The 17,645-nt window shown below is 59.9% G+C and overlaps 2 protein-coding genes across 3 annotated transcripts; both read left to right on the forward strand.

The window, feature by feature from the left end:
- The first annotated feature begins 3,138 nt into the window (after positions 1 to 3,138).
- Positions 3,139 to 17,608, forward strand: SCAMP4 (secretory carrier membrane protein 4). 2 transcript variants are annotated; one of them, XM_028500717.1, is made up of 6 exons: positions 3,139 to 3,225; positions 9,790 to 9,838; positions 11,482 to 11,610; positions 11,901 to 12,057; positions 13,789 to 13,890; positions 16,179 to 17,608. In XM_028500717.1, coding segments are annotated over exons 2-6 (396 nt in total). In that variant the 5' UTR covers positions 3,139 to 3,225; positions 9,790 to 9,831; the 3' UTR covers positions 16,180 to 17,608. The 2 variants fall into 2 exon arrangements, with proteins under 2 accessions (XP_028356518.1, XP_028356515.1); XM_028500714.2 differs by having other exon boundaries at positions 13,789 to 17,608.
- Positions 6,724 to 8,054, forward strand: ADAT3 (adenosine deaminase tRNA specific 3). The gene has a single exon (XM_007105964.4). The coding sequence runs from the start codon at positions 6,993 to 6,995 to the stop codon at positions 8,043 to 8,045; it is 1,053 nt and encodes a 350-aa protein (XP_007106026.1). The 5' UTR covers positions 6,724 to 6,992; the 3' UTR covers positions 8,046 to 8,054.
- Positions 17,609 to 17,645: the final 37 nt, after the last annotated feature.

Consider the following 17,645-nt stretch of genomic DNA (forward strand, 5'->3'; position numbering starts at 1 on the left):
GGGCTAATGGATCTGTTGAACCACATGAGCATGTGAGAGGGAGAGTCCCCCACAAACATTGGAGTGCCATGTCCAGAAGGGTATGCTGGATCCTAAGAGAATAGAACACAGACACCACTTACAAGTGCCCGGCTTTGATGGGTTTCCAGTAAGGAGATGCCAACCCATTTCCATTGCCACCCCATCCCAGTCCTGGAAACATAAGCACAGGCAGCTCCCCCATCTTCCCAATCCAGGACCAATGTCGAATAAAACGCTACTGTATGGAAGGCCCCTGTTCTGTTTATCCACTTGTGTGGATCGTCGATGGACACTTGGGTTGCTTCCAGGTCTGGGCTATTGCGAGTAGAGCTGCTAGAAGCACTCATGTACAAGTATTTGAGTCCCTGTTTTTAATTCTCTGGGGTGTGCACCTGGGAGTCAATGCCCTGACTCCAGTCTCACGCCCTCTCTCACCCCCTCTGCTGTATCCATGCCAATGACCAGGCAGTACCCGAGTGGAAGAGACACCCCTGGACCAAGCTGTTATGTGTGTGCGCCCTGTTCTGCCCACCCCGCCACACTGCCTCTCCCTCCCTGCCTTAGCGCTGCCCTGTGGATGCACAGACTTGGTGCATGACTTCCATTAGAAAGATTCAGTGGCAGGCATGGGGGGGGCGTGGAGTTCCCTGGTGGTCCAGTGGTTAGGACTCAGCACTTTCACTGCCGGGCCCGGGTTTGATCCCAAAATTCTGCTGCTGTGCAGTGCAACCAAAAGAAAAAAAAAAAAGGAAATAAAGAAAAAAGAAAGATTCATTGGGCCTTTGTTGTTTTTTCTCCCCAAAGTGGAGTTCTTTGTGTTGACACAGAGGATGTATGTTGTAGGCGGACATTTGTCTGCATGGACAGCCTGACAGCAGGGTCCCTGGACAAGGGGACCCCACTGGTAGACAGGTGGGTTGGAGGCCAGCCAGCAGCTGTCAGGTTGCAGCCAGAGGATTGCAGAAATCCTGTCTGTCCCTGTCCGGTAAGGAAATGAAGGCAGCATGCAAACAAGAGGCAGGAAGACAGGGATCATTTCTCTTCTCTCTTTTATGTCTTTCTCGTTTTCAGGAGAATTTCACACAACACAAAATTAACTGTTTCGACAGTACAGTTTGGTGGGATAGAGAGTACATCCATGATATTGTATAACCATCAGTCTTATCTAACTGTGGAACATATTTATCACCCCAAAGGAAACTCCATGCCCATTAGCAGGCACTCCCCATCCCCTCCCCCAGCCCCTGACCCCACCATCTCCTTCCTGTCCCTATGGATGTAACTCCTCCAGGGACGCCCTGTGAGCAGAATCAGACAGTATTTGTCCTTCTGTGTCTGGCTTCTCTCACTGAGCGTCACGTCCTCAAGTTTCATCCATGTCATAGCAGGTGTCAGAATCTCCTTTTCCTGGCTGAGTAATATTCCACTGTATGGATGGACCACACTGTGTTCATCCATTCATCTGATGACAGATATCTGAGTTGTTTCCACCCTTTGTCTATTGTGGATAATGCTGCTATGAACGTGGGTGTACAAGAATCCATTCAAGTCCCTGCTTTCCACTCTCTTCTGTATATACCCAGAAGTGGAATTGCTGGATTTTTGGGTAATTTTTTGTTTAACTTTTTGAAGAACCACCACAATGTTTTGCACAGCAGCTGCACCATTTTACATCCATACCTGTATGTGTTTTTGCATTTTGAGAAATTAAAAATAAGCAGAAAGATACACTGAAGAGATTCATTTTTTAGATACAAATAATCTAGGCATTGCTTTTAATAACATACCAATTGAAGAGCATTAAAAAAAATCAGCAGGGAATTCCCTGGCGGTTAAGTGGTTAGGACTCCGTGCTTTCTCTACTGCCAAGGGCCCAGGTTCAATCCCTGGTTGGGGAACTAAGATCCCACAAGCTGTGAGGCAGGGCCAAAAATTAAAAAAAAAAAAATCAGCAAAACAGGGACTCTTGGCTAGCTTGGCTAGCTTGAGTGGGTCATGCAGGGATGGAAAGATGTCTCAAAAAAAAAAAAAGTTAAACTAAAGCACACATTAATCTGAGTATTCAGAAAAGAGTGATTAGCTTCCAGCAGGATGGTTTCCCGGAGTGCTGTTTCACATAGATTGGGACACCAGGAGATGCTTTGCAAATTAAGAGGAGAAACACAGGGGGTTGGACTCTCAGGGTCCTGCAAGGTTGAGGAGCTGGGCTGCGGTGGGGACTCCAGGAGGTGCGTTCTCCCCTCCAGCCACCGTCTTCCAAGGGTAGACGTTGAACGGATCTTGGCAGGGGATTCTTTGGTTCTTGCAGGAGGGGAGCAGGGAGAAAATGTAAAGATTGAAAAATTTCCCCCTTCAGGGTCCTTCTAGACCTAAATCTTTCTCCTTGCTTAGCAGTGGGGTTAAACCACGGTCTTCCAATCCCCCGCTGCACTGTGGACAATTTGGGACGCTGTTTTGGGGGCGTCCTATGCATTGTGGGGTGTTTGGCAGCATCCCAGGTTTTGATGCCAGGAGGAACCCCAGGCGTAACAACCACAGATGTCCCCAGACATCGCCCAGTGTCCCCTGGGAGTGGGGGGACAAATTGCCCCTGGCTGAGACCCTCTTGGTTTAACCTCTTTAACCAGAATGAATAACCGGATTTGCTCATTAGCATGTTTAAAAAATTAGCATGTTTTGCCTGGGAGAGTCAAGAGGTCCCTTTCGCCTACTGTAAAGATGGGAAAGTGAGGCCGGAGTCGGCTGGGGCCCCAGAGCAGAACTGGAACCAGACCGCATCCTGGTCTCTGGGAACAGGCTCTCCGGTGCCACGTGGCAGCCGCAAACTGGACTCGGGGAGTGACTGCAGCGGGTGGCGTGTGCCCCTCCGCCTCAGTCTCTTCACTCTGCTGATTTCCCAAAGGGCCCCCAGGGTCGGACTTTTCCCGTCGCCCTGATGGGTCTCGAACCCTCAACTCAGAGCTCGCCCCCCTCTCTCCTGCCGGTCACGGGAACAGCGCTCAAGAAAGGGGCGGAGCGAGGCGGCGCGCGCGCGCGCGACCTTGTGGGGATTGTAGTCCAGGCTCCGCCTCCTCCTCGCGCTGACTCCGCCCCCGGAACTACGCTCCCGTCGTGCCCCGCGGCGCCAGGCGGTGGCGGAGGCGGGGCAGGCGGGCCGGTTGCTAAGACTTGGTGAAAAGCGCAGCGCTCCGCCCGTCTCGTCAGGTAAGCCCACGGCCCCGGGGTCTCGGGCTCTTGCGTCCCAGGCTCCCGCGGAGGGCGAGCGGGAGCTGGGGCGGGGGTCGCGGCTGCGGTGTATGCCGGCCGCGCGGGGAGCTAGGAAGGAAACTGGGCCGGGTTCGTGCGCGCCTCGGACGGGCGCGCGGAGCGGCGCGTGTGCGTGTGCGCGTGCGGGCGCGCGCGGGGCTGCCGGACCGCGGGACCCCGCTCTCCGCGCCATCGCCCTTCTGCGCGTGCGCGCGCCCCTGCCGTCCGTGGTGGAGACCCCGTGCCCCAGCTGTTTCCTGCGTGCCTTGCCCTGGGGTCATCGCGGCCAGCCCTCTACCTCCCGGCTGTCCACTGGACTGTCTACTTACCAGCTTCCCGCCCGCTTTGGGGGGAAGGCCCCTATCTTTCTGTACGTCCTAAACATTGATAATCCTTTCTGATACTTAAGGAAAGGGTGAGTTTTCCAGACCTTTTAAAATTGTGACCTCAGGTCTCTCCCACACCCCACATGCACGAGGTTCTCGAATTTTCATGCACGAAGGCCCACTTATAGGGTGGCCAGGTTCTGCAAATAAACACGCAGGTTGCCCCCTTAAATTGGAATTTTATATAAAAAACACACACACATATATATTTTAGAATACGTATATCCCAGTGATTGCATGGGACACAACAATTATGCTGAAAATTTATCTGCTCATCTGGAATTCGAATTTAGCGAGGTGTCCTGCATGTTATTTGCAGACCCCACTCTGTTGGGGAGCTTCTCAGAAATGCAGATTTCGGGGCTCCCTTCTATGGGGCCGAGTACTGGAAACCGTCTTTCAAACCAGCGCCCACCCGGACTGTGTGAGCGTCCGAGACTCCAGCCCTGGCTGTTCTTTCTGCTCAGGGCTCCCCACCCTCCCTCCAGGCCCAGCTCTGGGTCACCGCCTCCGCCTCCGAGGAGCCCTCCTGGAGTCCTCCCGTCACAGGACACTGGGCCCCTGAGCCTCCTGTGGATTTTCTCACTTTCTGCCCCAGGCAGCCATGCATGGCGGCAGTGGATCCCATTTCACAGAGGGGGAAGCTGGGGGTGGGGTTAGGACTGGTAACACCAGGTCTCAGCCAGGAAAATGTGGCCTGGGTGAGGGCTTCGGGCAGGGCCGGGACACACCCTGGGGTGAGATAAGGCCCCTTCCTCTGGTTGGGTGTCACCTTCAGAGCCTGACTCAGCTTGCTGAATAAGCCCCGTTGCCTTCTCCAGACCCACAGCCCAGGAGTTCCATGGCACCCAGTGAGGGGACTGGCTGTTAGGTGTCCTGGCTCCCTTGTTCCGCAGACCCTCCAGGGCCTGCCCCACGCAGTTGAGCCCTACCTGAGCCTGTCAGCCGGTGCCCTCCGCAGAGGCTACAACCGTAAATGTAAACAGTTGTGAAAGGGGCTGCCCCCGCCACTGGAGCACAGGCACCTTTAGGAGGTGCCCTCGCTGTAGGCAGAGGGAGGTGGATGCACCCAGGGAAGGGCCTGAGCTTGGCGGGAGCAGCAAAGAGCACAGCGGGGAGGGTGGGGGTGGCTGCGGGGCTTCGAGGATGAAAAGAGCAACAGGTCAGCCTCCGAGCGCGTGTGCTTAGGTCCCCGGGGACGATGAAGCAAGTCGCTGGGCGGGTCACCCTCTGCGGACCCTGTTTCTCATCTGTAGAAGGGGCTCAGGACCCCCATCGTCCGGGGCTCAGAAGGCAGAGTCGGGGAGCTGCTGGCCACCTGGCCTCAGCGTCAGGTCCTGGCTCTGTCCTCCCAGCCACGTGGCCCCAGGCAAGTTCCTTGGCCTCTAAGAAAGGGAACAGCCCCACAGTCTCTGTCCCGGGTCATGGGAAGGAGTCGGGGAGCCTGTTCACGGCAGTGTGAGGACGTGCGGTGGTTCCAGCACCAGCAGCGGTCACGAGGTGCTGGACCTCGTTTGGGGCCGGCTGCCCTGGTGACCACCAGATGTCCCCCACCATCCCCAAGGAGCAGCAGCTTTACTGAGATATGATTCACACACTGTGTGGTTCACCCACTTAAAGTGTATGTTTGAGTGTTTTTTAGTGTATTTACTATGTTGTGTGATCATCATGTCTGTCTAATTCCAGAACATTCCATCCCCCCAACAGGAACTCTGTCCCCATCAGCAGTCATTCCCCATCCCCTCCACCAGCCCCTGACAACCATGAAGCCACTCTCTGTGTCTGTGGATTTGCCCGTCCCGGACGTTTCCCGTCAATGGAATCACACCCTGTGTGTCCTTCTGCATCTGGCTTCTCTCACTGAGCGTCGCGTTCTCAGGGTCCGTCCACGTTGTAGCGAGTGTCGGGGCTTCACCCCTTTTCATGGCTGAGTGTTGCTCCCGTGTGTGGGGGGACCTCATTGTGTTTATCTGTCCATCTTTCTGTGGACATTTGGGTTGTGTCCACCTTTTGCTGCTGTGAATTCTGCTGCTGCAAACATGCGTGTGCAGGTGCCTGTGTGGATGTGCGTCTCAGTTCTCCTGGACACACACCTAGGAGCAGATGGTGGGCTGTGGATTTTAGGTATCCTCCCTGGGAGCCGGCATCCCGGCCAGCAGTGTCCCAATGGCAGCCCCCTGTATTTGTCGCTTGTTTTATTTTGATCAGACAGAGCTTGCATTCTTGGAGACACAAACGGGACTGTATCTGTCCTTCCCGGGAGACAATTCTGTCTTGCCCGGGAGACAATGGGAGCTTTTGTGGCCTGGGGCAGGCTGTGCGGGCCCTGGCATCCTGGGCACGGTGTGTGCCGGGAGCAGATTCAGAGCCAGTGCCCCGGACCCTCCTGAGGGCCCCGCCTGGCACGGGCGTCATGGGCGCCCAAGGGGCCCGTCTACGCTGGCCGCTTTTCAGAGCTGCCACCTGCACCCCTGGTCCGGTGCATTTGCCGAGCTCTTATCGTGAGCTTCGGACAGGCAGTGGTGGGCGAGGACCTACCGTGTCCTCTGGGGGGGGGGGGGCCTGTGAGCCGGGGCGCATCATAGGAGCAAAAACCTTGTCCTGGGGGAGAGGCGGAAGGGGCTGGCCCACTCCGAGACGCCGCCAGGGTGCAGGGCGCTTCGGGCATGGCACCGAGATCCTCTGGGGTCGCGCGAAGGTCATCTGTAGTGCATCTCTAACGTCATCCAAGGCAGCCCTGACCAGTAGGAATATAATGCGGGGCATGTATGTGAGATGAAGCATTTAGAAGCCGTGTTTTTGAAAAGTACGAAGAAACAGGTGAACTTAACGTTAGTAATACGTTTCTTTAACCTGAGACAGGCAGAGTATTCCCACTTCAGCACGTAGTCAACACGGTCGTTCCCCACTATCTATGGGGAACTGGTTCCAGGACCCCCAAGGATAACAAAATCCGAGGATGCTCAAGGCCCTTATATAAAACGGTGCAGTGCAGGCGGTCCTCAGTATCTGTGGAATACAGAAAAGACTGAGACGGTTGATGTTCTTTCTTTTGTATTAAGTCTCTGAGGTCCGGTGTGCATTCTCCCAACATGAGACATCTCAAAGCAAAAGGGAGAAAAAAGACACTGTAATGAGGGCGGTTTAAACTCTGTGCAAAGCAAGCGTTAGTAGGCCGTGAGTGAGAGCACGACCGCTGATGCGTCTCGCTCGGTTGGACGAGCCTCCAGATTCGGCACACTCCTGGGACCGACCCCTCGTCCTGCCCAGCAGGCCTCCCGCAGCTGAGGATGATGCCCTGCTCCGGTGTCTGTCCCCGCAGTCGGAGCCCCGCCGAGGATGGACCCCACCGCGGGCGGCGTGGAGCCACACAGAGACGTGAAGGCCGGGAGCCCCGAGCGAGAGCCGGCGTGGCAGGCCCTCCCGATCCTGTCTGAGCAGCAGTCTGGCGCTGTGGAGCTGGTGCTGGCCTATGCCGCGCCGGTCCTGGACAAGCGCCAGACCTCACGCCTCCTCAAGGAGGTGTCAGCCGTCCACCCGCTGCCCGCACAGCCTCACCTCAAGAGGGTGCGACCCAGCCCCCGCCCCGGCTGCCCACACGCGCTGGAGATGCTGCTGTGCCTGGCGGGGCCGGCCGCGGGCATGCGATCACTGGCCGAGCTCCTCCCACCACTGGCCGTGGACCCCCGTGGCCTGGGGCAGCCTTTCCTGGTGCCCGTGCCCGCGCGGCCACCCCTGACCAGGGGCCAGTTCGAGGAGGCGCGTGCCCACTGGCCCACCACCTTCCACGAGGACCGGCAGGTGACCCGAGCCCTGGCCGGGCAGCTCTTCTCGGCGCAGGAGCGGGTGGCGATGCAGGGCCACATGGAGCGGGCCGTGTGGGCCGCGCGGCAGGCGGCCTCGCGGGGCCTGCGGGCCGTGGGGGCGGTGGTGGTGGAGCCAGCCTCGGGCCGCGTGCTGGCCACCGGCCACGACTGCAGCAGCGCGGCGGGACCACTGCTGCACGCCACCATGGTGTGCATCGACCTGGTGGCCCGGGGCCAGGGCCGCGGCGCCTATGACCTCGCACCCCACCCCGCCTGCTCCTTCGCCCCAGCCGCCGCCCCCCCGGGCGTCCGCGCGGGCTCCGTGCGCAAGCTGGACGAGGACACCGATGGCCTGCCCTACGTGTGCACCGGCTACGACCTGTACGTCACCCGCGAGCCCTGTGCCATGTGCGCCATGGCCCTGGTCCACTCCCGCGTGCGGCGCGTCTTCTACGGGGCGCCCTCGCCCGACGGCGCACTGGGCACCCGCTTCCGCCTCCACGCCCAGCCGGACCTCAACCACCGCTTCCAGGCCTTCTGTGGTGTGCTGGAGGCCCAGTGCCGCCGGCTGGACCCTGACACATAGGCCCGGCCCGGACCTTTCTCGGCCTCCCTCATGTTGCCAGGGGCTGCTGGCCCATCTCGGCTTGGGGACACTCGCGCTGTTGCTGCCGGCGCGTGGGGTGCATGCCTGTCTGGGTGAGCTCTTCCCCGGGCTTGGGCATAGCGGGGCTCCAGCCAGGCCAAGTAGCCGGGCAGCTTCAGACCTGGGCCTCTGGGGCCACCGGGATTGTGTCTCCTTTTCTCAGGTGTCAGGAAACAGCTCTGACGTGTGAAAATAAACAACTGAAAACCAGGTCGGTGTCTGGGACTTCCCTGGCGGTCCAGTAGTTAGGGCTCTGCGCTTCCAGTGCAGGGGGCGCAGGTTCGATAAGATCCCACGTATCACGCGGTGCGGCCAAGAGAAACAAAGAAACCAGGTCATTGTCTGTTGACAGAGGAGCGAGGGTCCCTGGGTCAGGGTGGCTGCTTTCGCCGACACCTGGGCTTGTACTGGGTGGGGTGGGGGGCGGGTGGTGAGCTTCTGAGCCACGCGTGGGCAGGGCGGGGCCCCCGGAGTCTGGAAGGCTGTGGCTGGACTCTGGGGAGAAGCCTGCCAGCCTGGACTCAGCTGACCACATCAATTTCCCATCCTTCGCAGGTGCCCACGGGGTCCCCAGAGGGGCCGTTGGGCTCTTCCAAGGCGGGTTAGCACTAGGACCCGTGTGCGTGGGGCTCGGAGCAGCCTGTTTGTCCATCCAGCAGACACACGTTGACTGACCACACGGTGCCACAGGGCCCTGAGACATCCCTGCCCTGAGCCCTGACTCCATCCCCCAGCTTGGGGATGCTCCCAGTCCATGGGGACAGGGCAGGGGGGCTCGGCCAGAGCTGGAGCAGTGGACAGACAGTGGGGCCTGCAGGCAGGAGGGCAGGGCCAGGCTGGGCTGAGGGTCCCGGTGGGGCCCTCACTGAGCAGGGGGCCGGGGGGTGGACCCAGGGAACTCTCGGTCACTGGATCCTTCCCACCTGGCCACCTCCAGGCAGGGCTCCCCCACCCACTCTGGTGCCAGGCACAGGGGGCAGTGCAGGCCCAGCTGTACCGTGAGGGCCAGGTGGGCGCCAGGCATGGCCACATTGCCTGGCCCGTTTCCTGAAGATGGCACCATCTGCCCGCAGGGCCATCGTGGAACAGGTGAATTCAGCTCAGTTACACGCCTCGGTGGTGTCTCCTGTGAGGGGCGGCTCTGTGACGCAGGCTCCTGGGCTCCTTCTGGGCAGGGCCGCTGGGTGCCGGGCCTGTCCCCTGGCGTTTTACTTGGATTGCAGTGGGGTCCTTGGCCTTGCAAGTCTCACAAGGGCAAAAATCACAGACCAGAGAGGTTGTGTGGTTTGCCTGAGGTCACACAGCAATGAGCATGGACCCATTTATCGGTGATTCAGAGATTCTTTGTGGCCATAGGAGGTGCCCAGAGCCATCCGTGGATAAAGGGGAAGTTTGGGGGGTGGGGGGGATGAGGCAGGAGGGCAGTGGGAGTGGGTTGCCGGGATCCTCTGGCCTGATGCCTCCCCTCGCATAAGTGCCAGGCTGCCCGGGGGGCTCTGAGGTGAGGTGGTGACTGGGATTGCACGTTCAGGGCTGGGCCAGCCTTTGGGCCGAGAGCCCAGATACCCCTGTGGATGGTTTGGTGGTTAGGACGGGGCCCACGGTGGCCCTCTGGGTCTGCAGCTGGTGTTGGGGTCGCCCAGCAGCCATGGGGACCCCCTGACTGTGACTGTCTCCCCTCCAGGTGGCTGCAGCCTTCTGCCCCTGCCCTGTCTTCACAGCGGAAATGTCAGGTGAGTCCTGGCCGCATCGCGCAGCGAGGGTTCCAGCTACTCCACCCCTCTGGGAAGCGCTCAGGCACTGGACACTGTGCTGCGGGCAGGATCACGTCCCCCTTGAGGCCCGTGCAGTGCCTGCCACAGCAGTGTGTGTGCTAAAATGGAGCCATCTCCATAAAATGGAGATGAGCACGGCCCCTGCGCCGGGGGACACGCGAGGTCGGAAAAGTTTCGTGTTGAAAACCATGAAGTCTGGACCTTAGGAACAGGACCCTATTGCAGATGTGACTTAATTTGAGGTCCCAATGGAATAGGGTGGCCCTGATGTCTCATGGCAGACGTCCTAAGAAGGAGGAAATATGGGCACAGACACACAGAAGCCAGGGAAGATGGGGGCGGACGCTGGAGGGACGGGTCCACAAGCCCAGGATGTGTGGAGCCCCCAGAAGCTGGAAAGGGCAGGAAGGACCCTTCCCTGGAGCGTGGAGGGAGCGTGGCCCTGTCTCACCTGGGTCTCAGTCATCTGGTGTCCAGAGTGGAGATGGGGAAATCTCTGCTGTGGTAAGGCCCGCCCTCTGTGGTCGTTTGTTACCGCCGCCCCGGGAAGTTCATATGTCCTGAGTGCCGGAATCTTCCCTGGAGTCAAAGGTGTGAATGGCACGTGGGCCCTGCCATCGAGTCTGTGTGTGTTCCTGTGACTTCTGAGAAATCACCACAAACTCAGTGATTCAAATAAAATTTGTTCTCTGACAGTCCTGAGGTCAGGAGTCTGACTGGGGTCTCACGGGGCTAAATGCAGGCGTGGGCAGGGCTGGTCCTTCCCGAGGCTCCAGGGGAGCATCAGTTCCCGCCTTTTCCAGCTTCTAGAGGCGCCGCATCCCTGGCTCGCGGCACCCCCCCGCATCCTCACAGCCAGCAGCGCAGCATCTCCCGTCTCTCTCTGCCTCTGACCCTCCCGCCTCCCTCTTGTAAGGACCCTGGGATGACGCTGGGCCCCTGGGAATCCAGGGTCACCCCCGTCTCAGGGGCCTTAACTTAATCCCACCCGCAAAGTCCCCTCTGCCCCGTGAGGTGACATGTCCACAGGCCCCAAGACCAGAACGGGGACGTCCTTGGGGTCATCACTCTATCACAGCTTGCTTCTGCTTTTTTCACTCCTCCATGCTTTTGTCTGAATAAAAAAGCCCATTTTTTTCTGCGCATTTAATCCTTGCTGGCTACTAGACATCACATTCTGTGTGGTCTGCTTGACCGCCCTTGAGGCAGGAGCCTCCTTTATAGATAAAACCAACCAACCAACCAAACACTGGAGGCTCCAGGGCAGCATCGGTTCCCGCCTTTTTCAGCTTCTAGAGACGCCGCATCCCTGGCTCGCGGCCCCTCCGCCATCCTCACAGCCAGCAGCGCAGCCTCTGCCGTCTCTCTCTGCCTCTGACCCTCCCGCCTCCCTCTTATAAGGACCTTGTGATGACGCTGGGCCCCTCGGGGAATCCAGGGTCCTCCCCATCCCAGGGGCCTTAACTTAGTCCCACCTGCAAAGTGCCCTCTGCCCTGTAGAGTGACATGTCCTCAGGTCCTGGGACCAGATGGGCGCATCTTTGGGGCCGCTACGAGCTGATTGCAGTGTGGGTTTTGTTCTGGCCCCTCTGTCCCTGCAGGAAAGGAGAACAACTTCCCCCCGCTGCCCAAGTTCATCCCCCTGAAGCCCTGCTTCTACCAGAACTTCTCTGATGAGATCCCTATCGAGCACCAGGTCTTGGTGAAGAGGATCTACCGCCTGTGGCTGTGTGAGTGGACAGGGCAGAAATGGGGGGCCACCTGCACCACCCAGAGACCCAGGCCCGGGACAGGGGCAGGCTAGGAGGCAGCCCTGCGCCCGGGCGATGAGAGCCTGAGGGTTTGGTAATAAAGCTCCTTTCTGATGAGCTCCCGTCCGGTGTGGATGGAGCAGGTGGGGGGGCTGGTCCCCCTGTACCCTCCTCTGGCCTCGGGGTCCCTGCACTCATGGGAGCCACCGTCCAGGGGTGGAGGGTGTCCCGGCTCAGCCCCTCTCTCCCCCCTTGCCCTCTCCCCCCAGTCTACTGCGCCACCCTGGGCGTCAACCTCGTCGCCTGCCTGGCCTGGTGGATCGCCGGCGGCTCTGGAGCCAACTTCGGCCTGGCCCTGGTCTGGCTGTTGCTCTTCTCCCCCTGCGGCTACGTGTGCTGGTTCCGGCCCGCATACAAGGCCTTCCGGTGAGTGGGGCGGGCGGCCCGCACCTTCCAGGGGCCCTCGGGGAGTGTCTGGTGCTGACAGCCCCAAACTGAGGGCAACAGGGTACCTCACCGCGTGCGCTCCCCTCCGTGCCCAGCCCCGCGTGGGCTGCATCCTGGTCTGCATCTGCCGCTGGGCCCAGGCGTGAGCTCCACCCCTTCCTCTTGTCCAGTTTAGATGGCACTTTATATCGGGTCTGCAGACAACGGCCCACGGGCCAAAACCAGCTGCTGCCTGTTTTGTTCACTTTTAATAACTTTATTGAGATAATATTTTACATATTATCCAGCTCACCTGCTTAACAGTTCAGTGTTTCTAGTATCTTCACAAGGTTGGACAACCATCACCACTAATTCCAGAACATTCCGTCACCCCAAAGAGACACCTCGTGCCCATTAGCATCCCCCCATCCCCCTCCCCAGCCCCTGACAACCATAAACCTGCTCTCTGTGTCTGTGGATCTGCCTGTCCTGGACGTTTCCCACCAGTGGAATCACACCCTGTGCGTCCTTCTGTGTCTGGCTTCTCTCACTGAGCGTCGTGTTCTCAGGGTCCATCCACGTGGTAGCGAGTGTCAGGGCTTCACCCCTTTCCATGGCTGAGCGATGTTCCCGTGTGTGGAGGGACAACAGTTTTTTTTGTTTGTTTTTCTTAAAAATAATATCGTGGGTTTTTTTTTGGCTGTGTTGGGTCTTCATTGCTGTGTGCAGGCTTTCCTTAGTTGCAGAGAGCAGGGGCTACTCTTCGTTGCAGTGCGCCGGCTTCTCATTGCGGTGGCTTCTCTTGTTGCGGAGCACGGGCTCTAGGTGCGCGGGCTTCAGTAGTTGTGGCACGTGGGCTCAGCAGTTGTGGCTCACAGGCTCTAGAGCGCAGGCTCAGTAGTTGTGGCGCGTGGTCTTAGTTGCTCCACGACATGTGGGATCTTCCCGGACCAGGGCTCAAACCCGTGTCCCCTGCATTGGCAGGCGGATTCTTCACCACTGCGCCACTAGGGAAGTCCCCCCACAGTTGTTTATCCATCATCCGTTGATGGGCGTTTGAGTTGTTGCCACCTTTTGGGTGCTGTGAATCTTGCTCTGTGAATGTTCGCCCCCAGCCAGGCCCCTGCTACTCAGGTGTGTGCCATGTGTGCCCCTGGAAGGTCCCTGAATCCAAGACTCAGTGGGAGTCATACAGGGCCCCTGGTGCCCTCTTGGGGGCAAGAACCAGATACCCGCTCACATGTGCTGAAGCAAAAGAGGCCTGTTGCTTGAGGCCCCAGGCTGGCTGGTGCGACCGTGCGCAGGAACGGGGACCCCCGAGGGCTTCGGGGACTGCCTGGGAGCAGCCCTGAGCTACGCGAGCATCCCTGCCTCCCCCGCCCTTCCTCTGCTGTGGGTCCCCCGGCGCCTGCCCTCCTTTCATGAGCCGGAAGTGGCCTGGGTGAGCCCCGTGCAGCCTCCCTTGTCCGGGGCAGCAGGCATGGGTCCAGCATGCAGAGCACCTTAAATCCACGATGAACCTCCCTTGGGCCACGCGGGTGCGGGCATGTCCTTAGGACGCAGGAGGCTCTTAAATTCCCTTCCCGGGAGGAGCGTGTCTGGGTGGCGTCCTCTGGGAAGGGCAGCGCTGGGGCCCCTCCGGATGGGAACTGCAGGGAGGGGCCGTCCCGCTCCCGCAGCCTCTGCCTCTTCCCCCTCGGTCTCAGTAATGGCTGTTTTCCTTTCCTCCAGATCTGACAGCTCCTTCAATTTCATGGCGTTTTTCTTCATCTTTGGAGCGCAGTTCGTCCTGACCGTCATCCAGGCTGTCGGCTTCTCGGGATGGGGCGCGTGGTAAGCAGGGCCCCCGAGAGCCCGCGATGAGCAGGGTTCGCTCTGGGGCCACGAGTTGCTCGTACCGTTAGTGCAGGCCGAGCTCTGTGACGAGGACCCCAAAACTCCGACAGCCGGGAGAGGGCTGACGTTTGCTCCTTGCTCTTGTCAACCCACCAGGGAGGTGCCGGCTCAGGGGGCTGGGTGCGGTGGATCCGCCCGCCTTCTGCCGCCTCGTGCGTGGTCACCCGGCCCCAGGAGGACCTGGGAAGCGTGGTCCATGGGTGTCTGGGGGGTGGGAGAGCAGCTCGAGGGCCTGCCCTGAGCGGCCACCTGTGCCTAGGCCTACCATCTAGGTGGTGAGCCGTTTTCCATTTGTTTGCTTTTGGGGTATCATATGAGGTTTCTGTGGCTACTGTGACAAATTACTCCAGATTTAGTGACTTGAAATGAAAGAAACTTACGTTTCGTTCTGGAGGTCAGAACTCACTTAACCTGTGAGTGGGCAGGGCGGTCCTTCTGGAGGCTCCAGGGCAGCAGCGGTTCCCGCCTTTTCCAGCTTCTAGAGGCGCCGCATCCCTGGCTCGCGGCCTCGTCCTCTGTCCTCGTACCTCTGTCGTATCCAGCAGCGCAGTATCTCCCGTCTCTCTCTGCCTCTGACCCTCCCGCTTCCCTCTTATAGGGACCCTGGGATGATGCTAGGCCCCCCGGGGAATCCAGGGTCATCTCTGTCTCAGGGGCTTTAACTTAATCCCACCTGGAAGGTCCCTTTTGCCACCTAAGGTGCCACATCCTCGGGGCCCTGGAGCAGGACGTGGCGCTGTTGGGGCAGCGGGTCCGTCTGTGGCAGGCAGTGCCCAGAGGTGGCACTGGACGGTTGCTCTTCCTGCCTCATGTGCTGCCGGGCATGTCCCCACGTCTCTTGGTAGAATTTCTCGGCGTGTTGGGACCTTGCCCGTGTGAGCGGCGGGGAGTCTTCTGGGTCACGCCCTCTGGTGGATCTTCTGGCTCCTGGGTGGAGGGTGCCTGTTGCCATTGCCTTCAAGGTGTCTGTCCCCGTCCCTCTGCCGTGTCCGCGGGGACGGCTGCCACGTGCCCTTGGCAGTGGTGAGCTGTGCGCGCTCCTTTTGCTCTTGAGGCCCCGCTGAGGTTGCACGGCCTCTCGGTGTCCATTTGCTGCCGGGCCTTCACCCCTCCCCAGCACGGAGCCTGTCACCCAGGGTCATTTCCAGGGTGCATCTCTCCGGGTTCCTGACATCGCTCCCTCCCCGCGTGGTGAGCAGACCCTGAATGCTGGGCCTCCTCTTGGCCGATGCCTCCCCAGATGCGGGTCTGGGGTCCCCAAGACCACCCCCGGCGCAGGGATTCACTAGGCGACCCCCAGGCACGGCCGAGACCCCAGATCCAGCGGGGGAGTAGGTGCCCGGGTGGCCTCCACGTCTGCACAGGCGGTGTTGGGACAGGGAGCTCCCGAGGTCTGGTTCCAGATGCAGCCTCATGCCGGCACCCAGCCGCCTTCTGCCTGGTCCCCCATCGCTGTGGTTTCTGCGCGGACAGGCAGGGCGCACACCTTCCTTGGGGCCCAGCCTACAGAAAGGGAACATCGGAGCCGACCTTCCCACCTCCTGTGGGGGCCTCCCCAGCTGGTGACCTCGCCTCATGCAGGGGCTGCCCTGAGATGTTGCCCTTGTCTGGGAAGTCATGGGGAGGGGGAGGGGGGTAGTAATAACAACGGTGACAATGACGGTGACAGTGCTCCTGGTTGTGCAGTGGGGCCTGGGCACCTCCTGAGGGCTGGCTCATTTGCTCCCCTTGAAGGGGTCTCCTGACTTCCTAGTGTGCAGACGGGGACGGGCGCGGATGGGGGCAGGGGTTAGGGTCAGGGTTAGGCTCCATTCCTGGTACCCAAGGCCCTCGAGGCCCTTCCTGCCCGTGTGGGCAGCTGTCCTGGCTCTGATCCCGTATGGGGACCCCCGGGCTCCGCAGACGTGGGGGAGTAGATGGCGCCTGGCCCGGGGGCCGCCTCGGGGCTCAGTGCTGGGGCTGGGGCCGAGGAGCTGCAGCTCTGCCCGTCTGCGTCCCCCCGCCTGGGGTCTGCCCACTCCGGTGGGCTCCTCCTGGCTGGCGGGGGTCTCCCTGTTCCCGGGGTCTCACCCTCCTGCCCAGGTGGCCGCAGTCCCACACATCACCTCCAGGGAGCGAGTGGACCACTCTGGGGTCAGCGTGTGGAGCCTTGGGGATGCCTTCCGGGGGCACTGGCTCCCAGCCAGTCCCGGGCCCGCAGGTCTGTCCCTCTCCACTCACCCCAGACGCTTCCCTGTGAGTCCGTGCAGGAGATGGACTTTTAAAACCTCTGAGACGTCTTATGCGTAAAAGGCCGCGATGCTGCTTTGCACCAGGAAACCAGCAGTGACCCCAGCACCTCAGATGCTCAGACGTGTCCTTCCTGCCCTCTCGTGACCTTCTCACGTGGGGCTCCTTAGAGGTCACGGACCCGGGGCAGAGCACGCCGCCCACCACTCAGCCAACTCCCTGCCCGCGTCTGATGTCCTCGCCTCGACCACACATGGTGGGTGCAGTGCTCTTACCCACCTGCAGGTGTCACGGGTTTCCACAGTGTTTCCGTGACAGGTCTTTCCCCTCGGGGATCCCTGTGGGTTATTAACGTTTGGCCTCTGCGATTGGTTCACATGAGACTCCAGGTGAGGTGTGCACGCCTCTCTGATCTGGGAGCTCGACCGTCTGTAGTCTCCACAGCAGGGGCTTTATCTAGGTGCCTTCACAGCCAGAAAGGCAGCTTCTTAAGCGCACGATTCAGTGGTTTTCAGTGTATTTACAAGGATAGAGGTTCATCACCTCTATCCAATTCCAGAACATTCCGTCACCCCAAAAAGAAGCCCGTCCCCATCAGCAGTTACCCCCACCCCCTCCCCAGCCCCTGACAACACGCAGCCACTCTCTGTGTCTGTGGATTTACCCGTCCTGGACGTTTCCCATCAACGGAATCACACCCTGTGCGTCCTTCTGTGTCTGGCTGCTCTCACTGAGCGTTGTGTTCTCAGGGCCCGTCCACGGACCCTGAGCAAGTGTCTCAGGACCCTGAGCGAGTGGTAGCGAGTGTCGGGGCTTCACCCCTCTTCGTGGCTGTGATGTTCCCGTGTGTGGAGGGACACGGTATGTGTGTCCATTCACGGACACATGGGTGGACGCTTGGGTTGTCTGTGCCCGTCTGTTATTGCTAGTCATTCTGCTGTGCAGTTTCTACAGGTATCGGTGTGAATGTGTGTTCTCCTTTCTCTTCCACCTGGCTGTGGAATTGCTGGGCAACACAGTAACTATTTAGCCGTCTGAGGAGCTGCCAGACCCTCCCATAGCTTTTGCAGGCTGCATACCTGTGCTGTCCTTTTGCACCTTCTGTCCCCATCTCCCTGGCTCTGTCCCCTCGAGCTCCTGGCCGAGTGGCCTTGGGGGAGCACCTGGCACCCTCGTGTCCCTGCCGCCTTGTCTCCGGGCCTGTCATCCTCCCTGCCCTCCCCCCACTGCCGCTTGCCTTGGCTGCCCCGCCCGGTGGGTGCAGCAGGCTCTGCACGTCTGTCCGAAGCTGGTCGAGGCCGGTTTATCACCCACTGTCCTGAGTGGGTCACCCTGGGCTGTTGGTGAGATTGTTTCTCTGGAAGCTCTGGCTGCCGGTCCCTCTGGGAGGCTGGGCCGTGGAGCAGGTCCCCATCCTACAGCCCCACCCTCCCCAGTGTCCAGGATCCATGGCCCCAGATCCG

This window comes from Physeter macrocephalus, chromosome 2 (genome assembly GCF_002837175.3).
Source record: "Physeter macrocephalus isolate SW-GA chromosome 2, ASM283717v5, whole genome shotgun sequence".
NCBI classification, from domain to species: Eukaryota; Metazoa; Chordata; class Mammalia; order Artiodactyla; family Physeteridae; genus Physeter; species Physeter macrocephalus.

Excerpts from the sequence above, each read along its gene's own strand:
- ADAT3 (XM_007105964.4), top strand. The coding sequence starts at position 6,993 with ATGGACCCCACCGCGGGCGGCGTGGAGCCACACAGAGACGTGAAGGCC.
- SCAMP4 (XM_028500714.2), top strand. Across the intron at positions 11,611-11,900 it reads GATCTACCGCCTGTGGCTGT|TCTACTGCGCCACCCTGGGC; the intron begins GTGAGTGGACAG and ends CTCTCCCCCCAG. Across the intron at positions 12,058-13,788 it reads CCCGCATACAAGGCCTTCCG|ATCTGACAGCTCCTTCAATT; the intron begins GTGAGTGGGGCG and ends CCTTTCCTCCAG.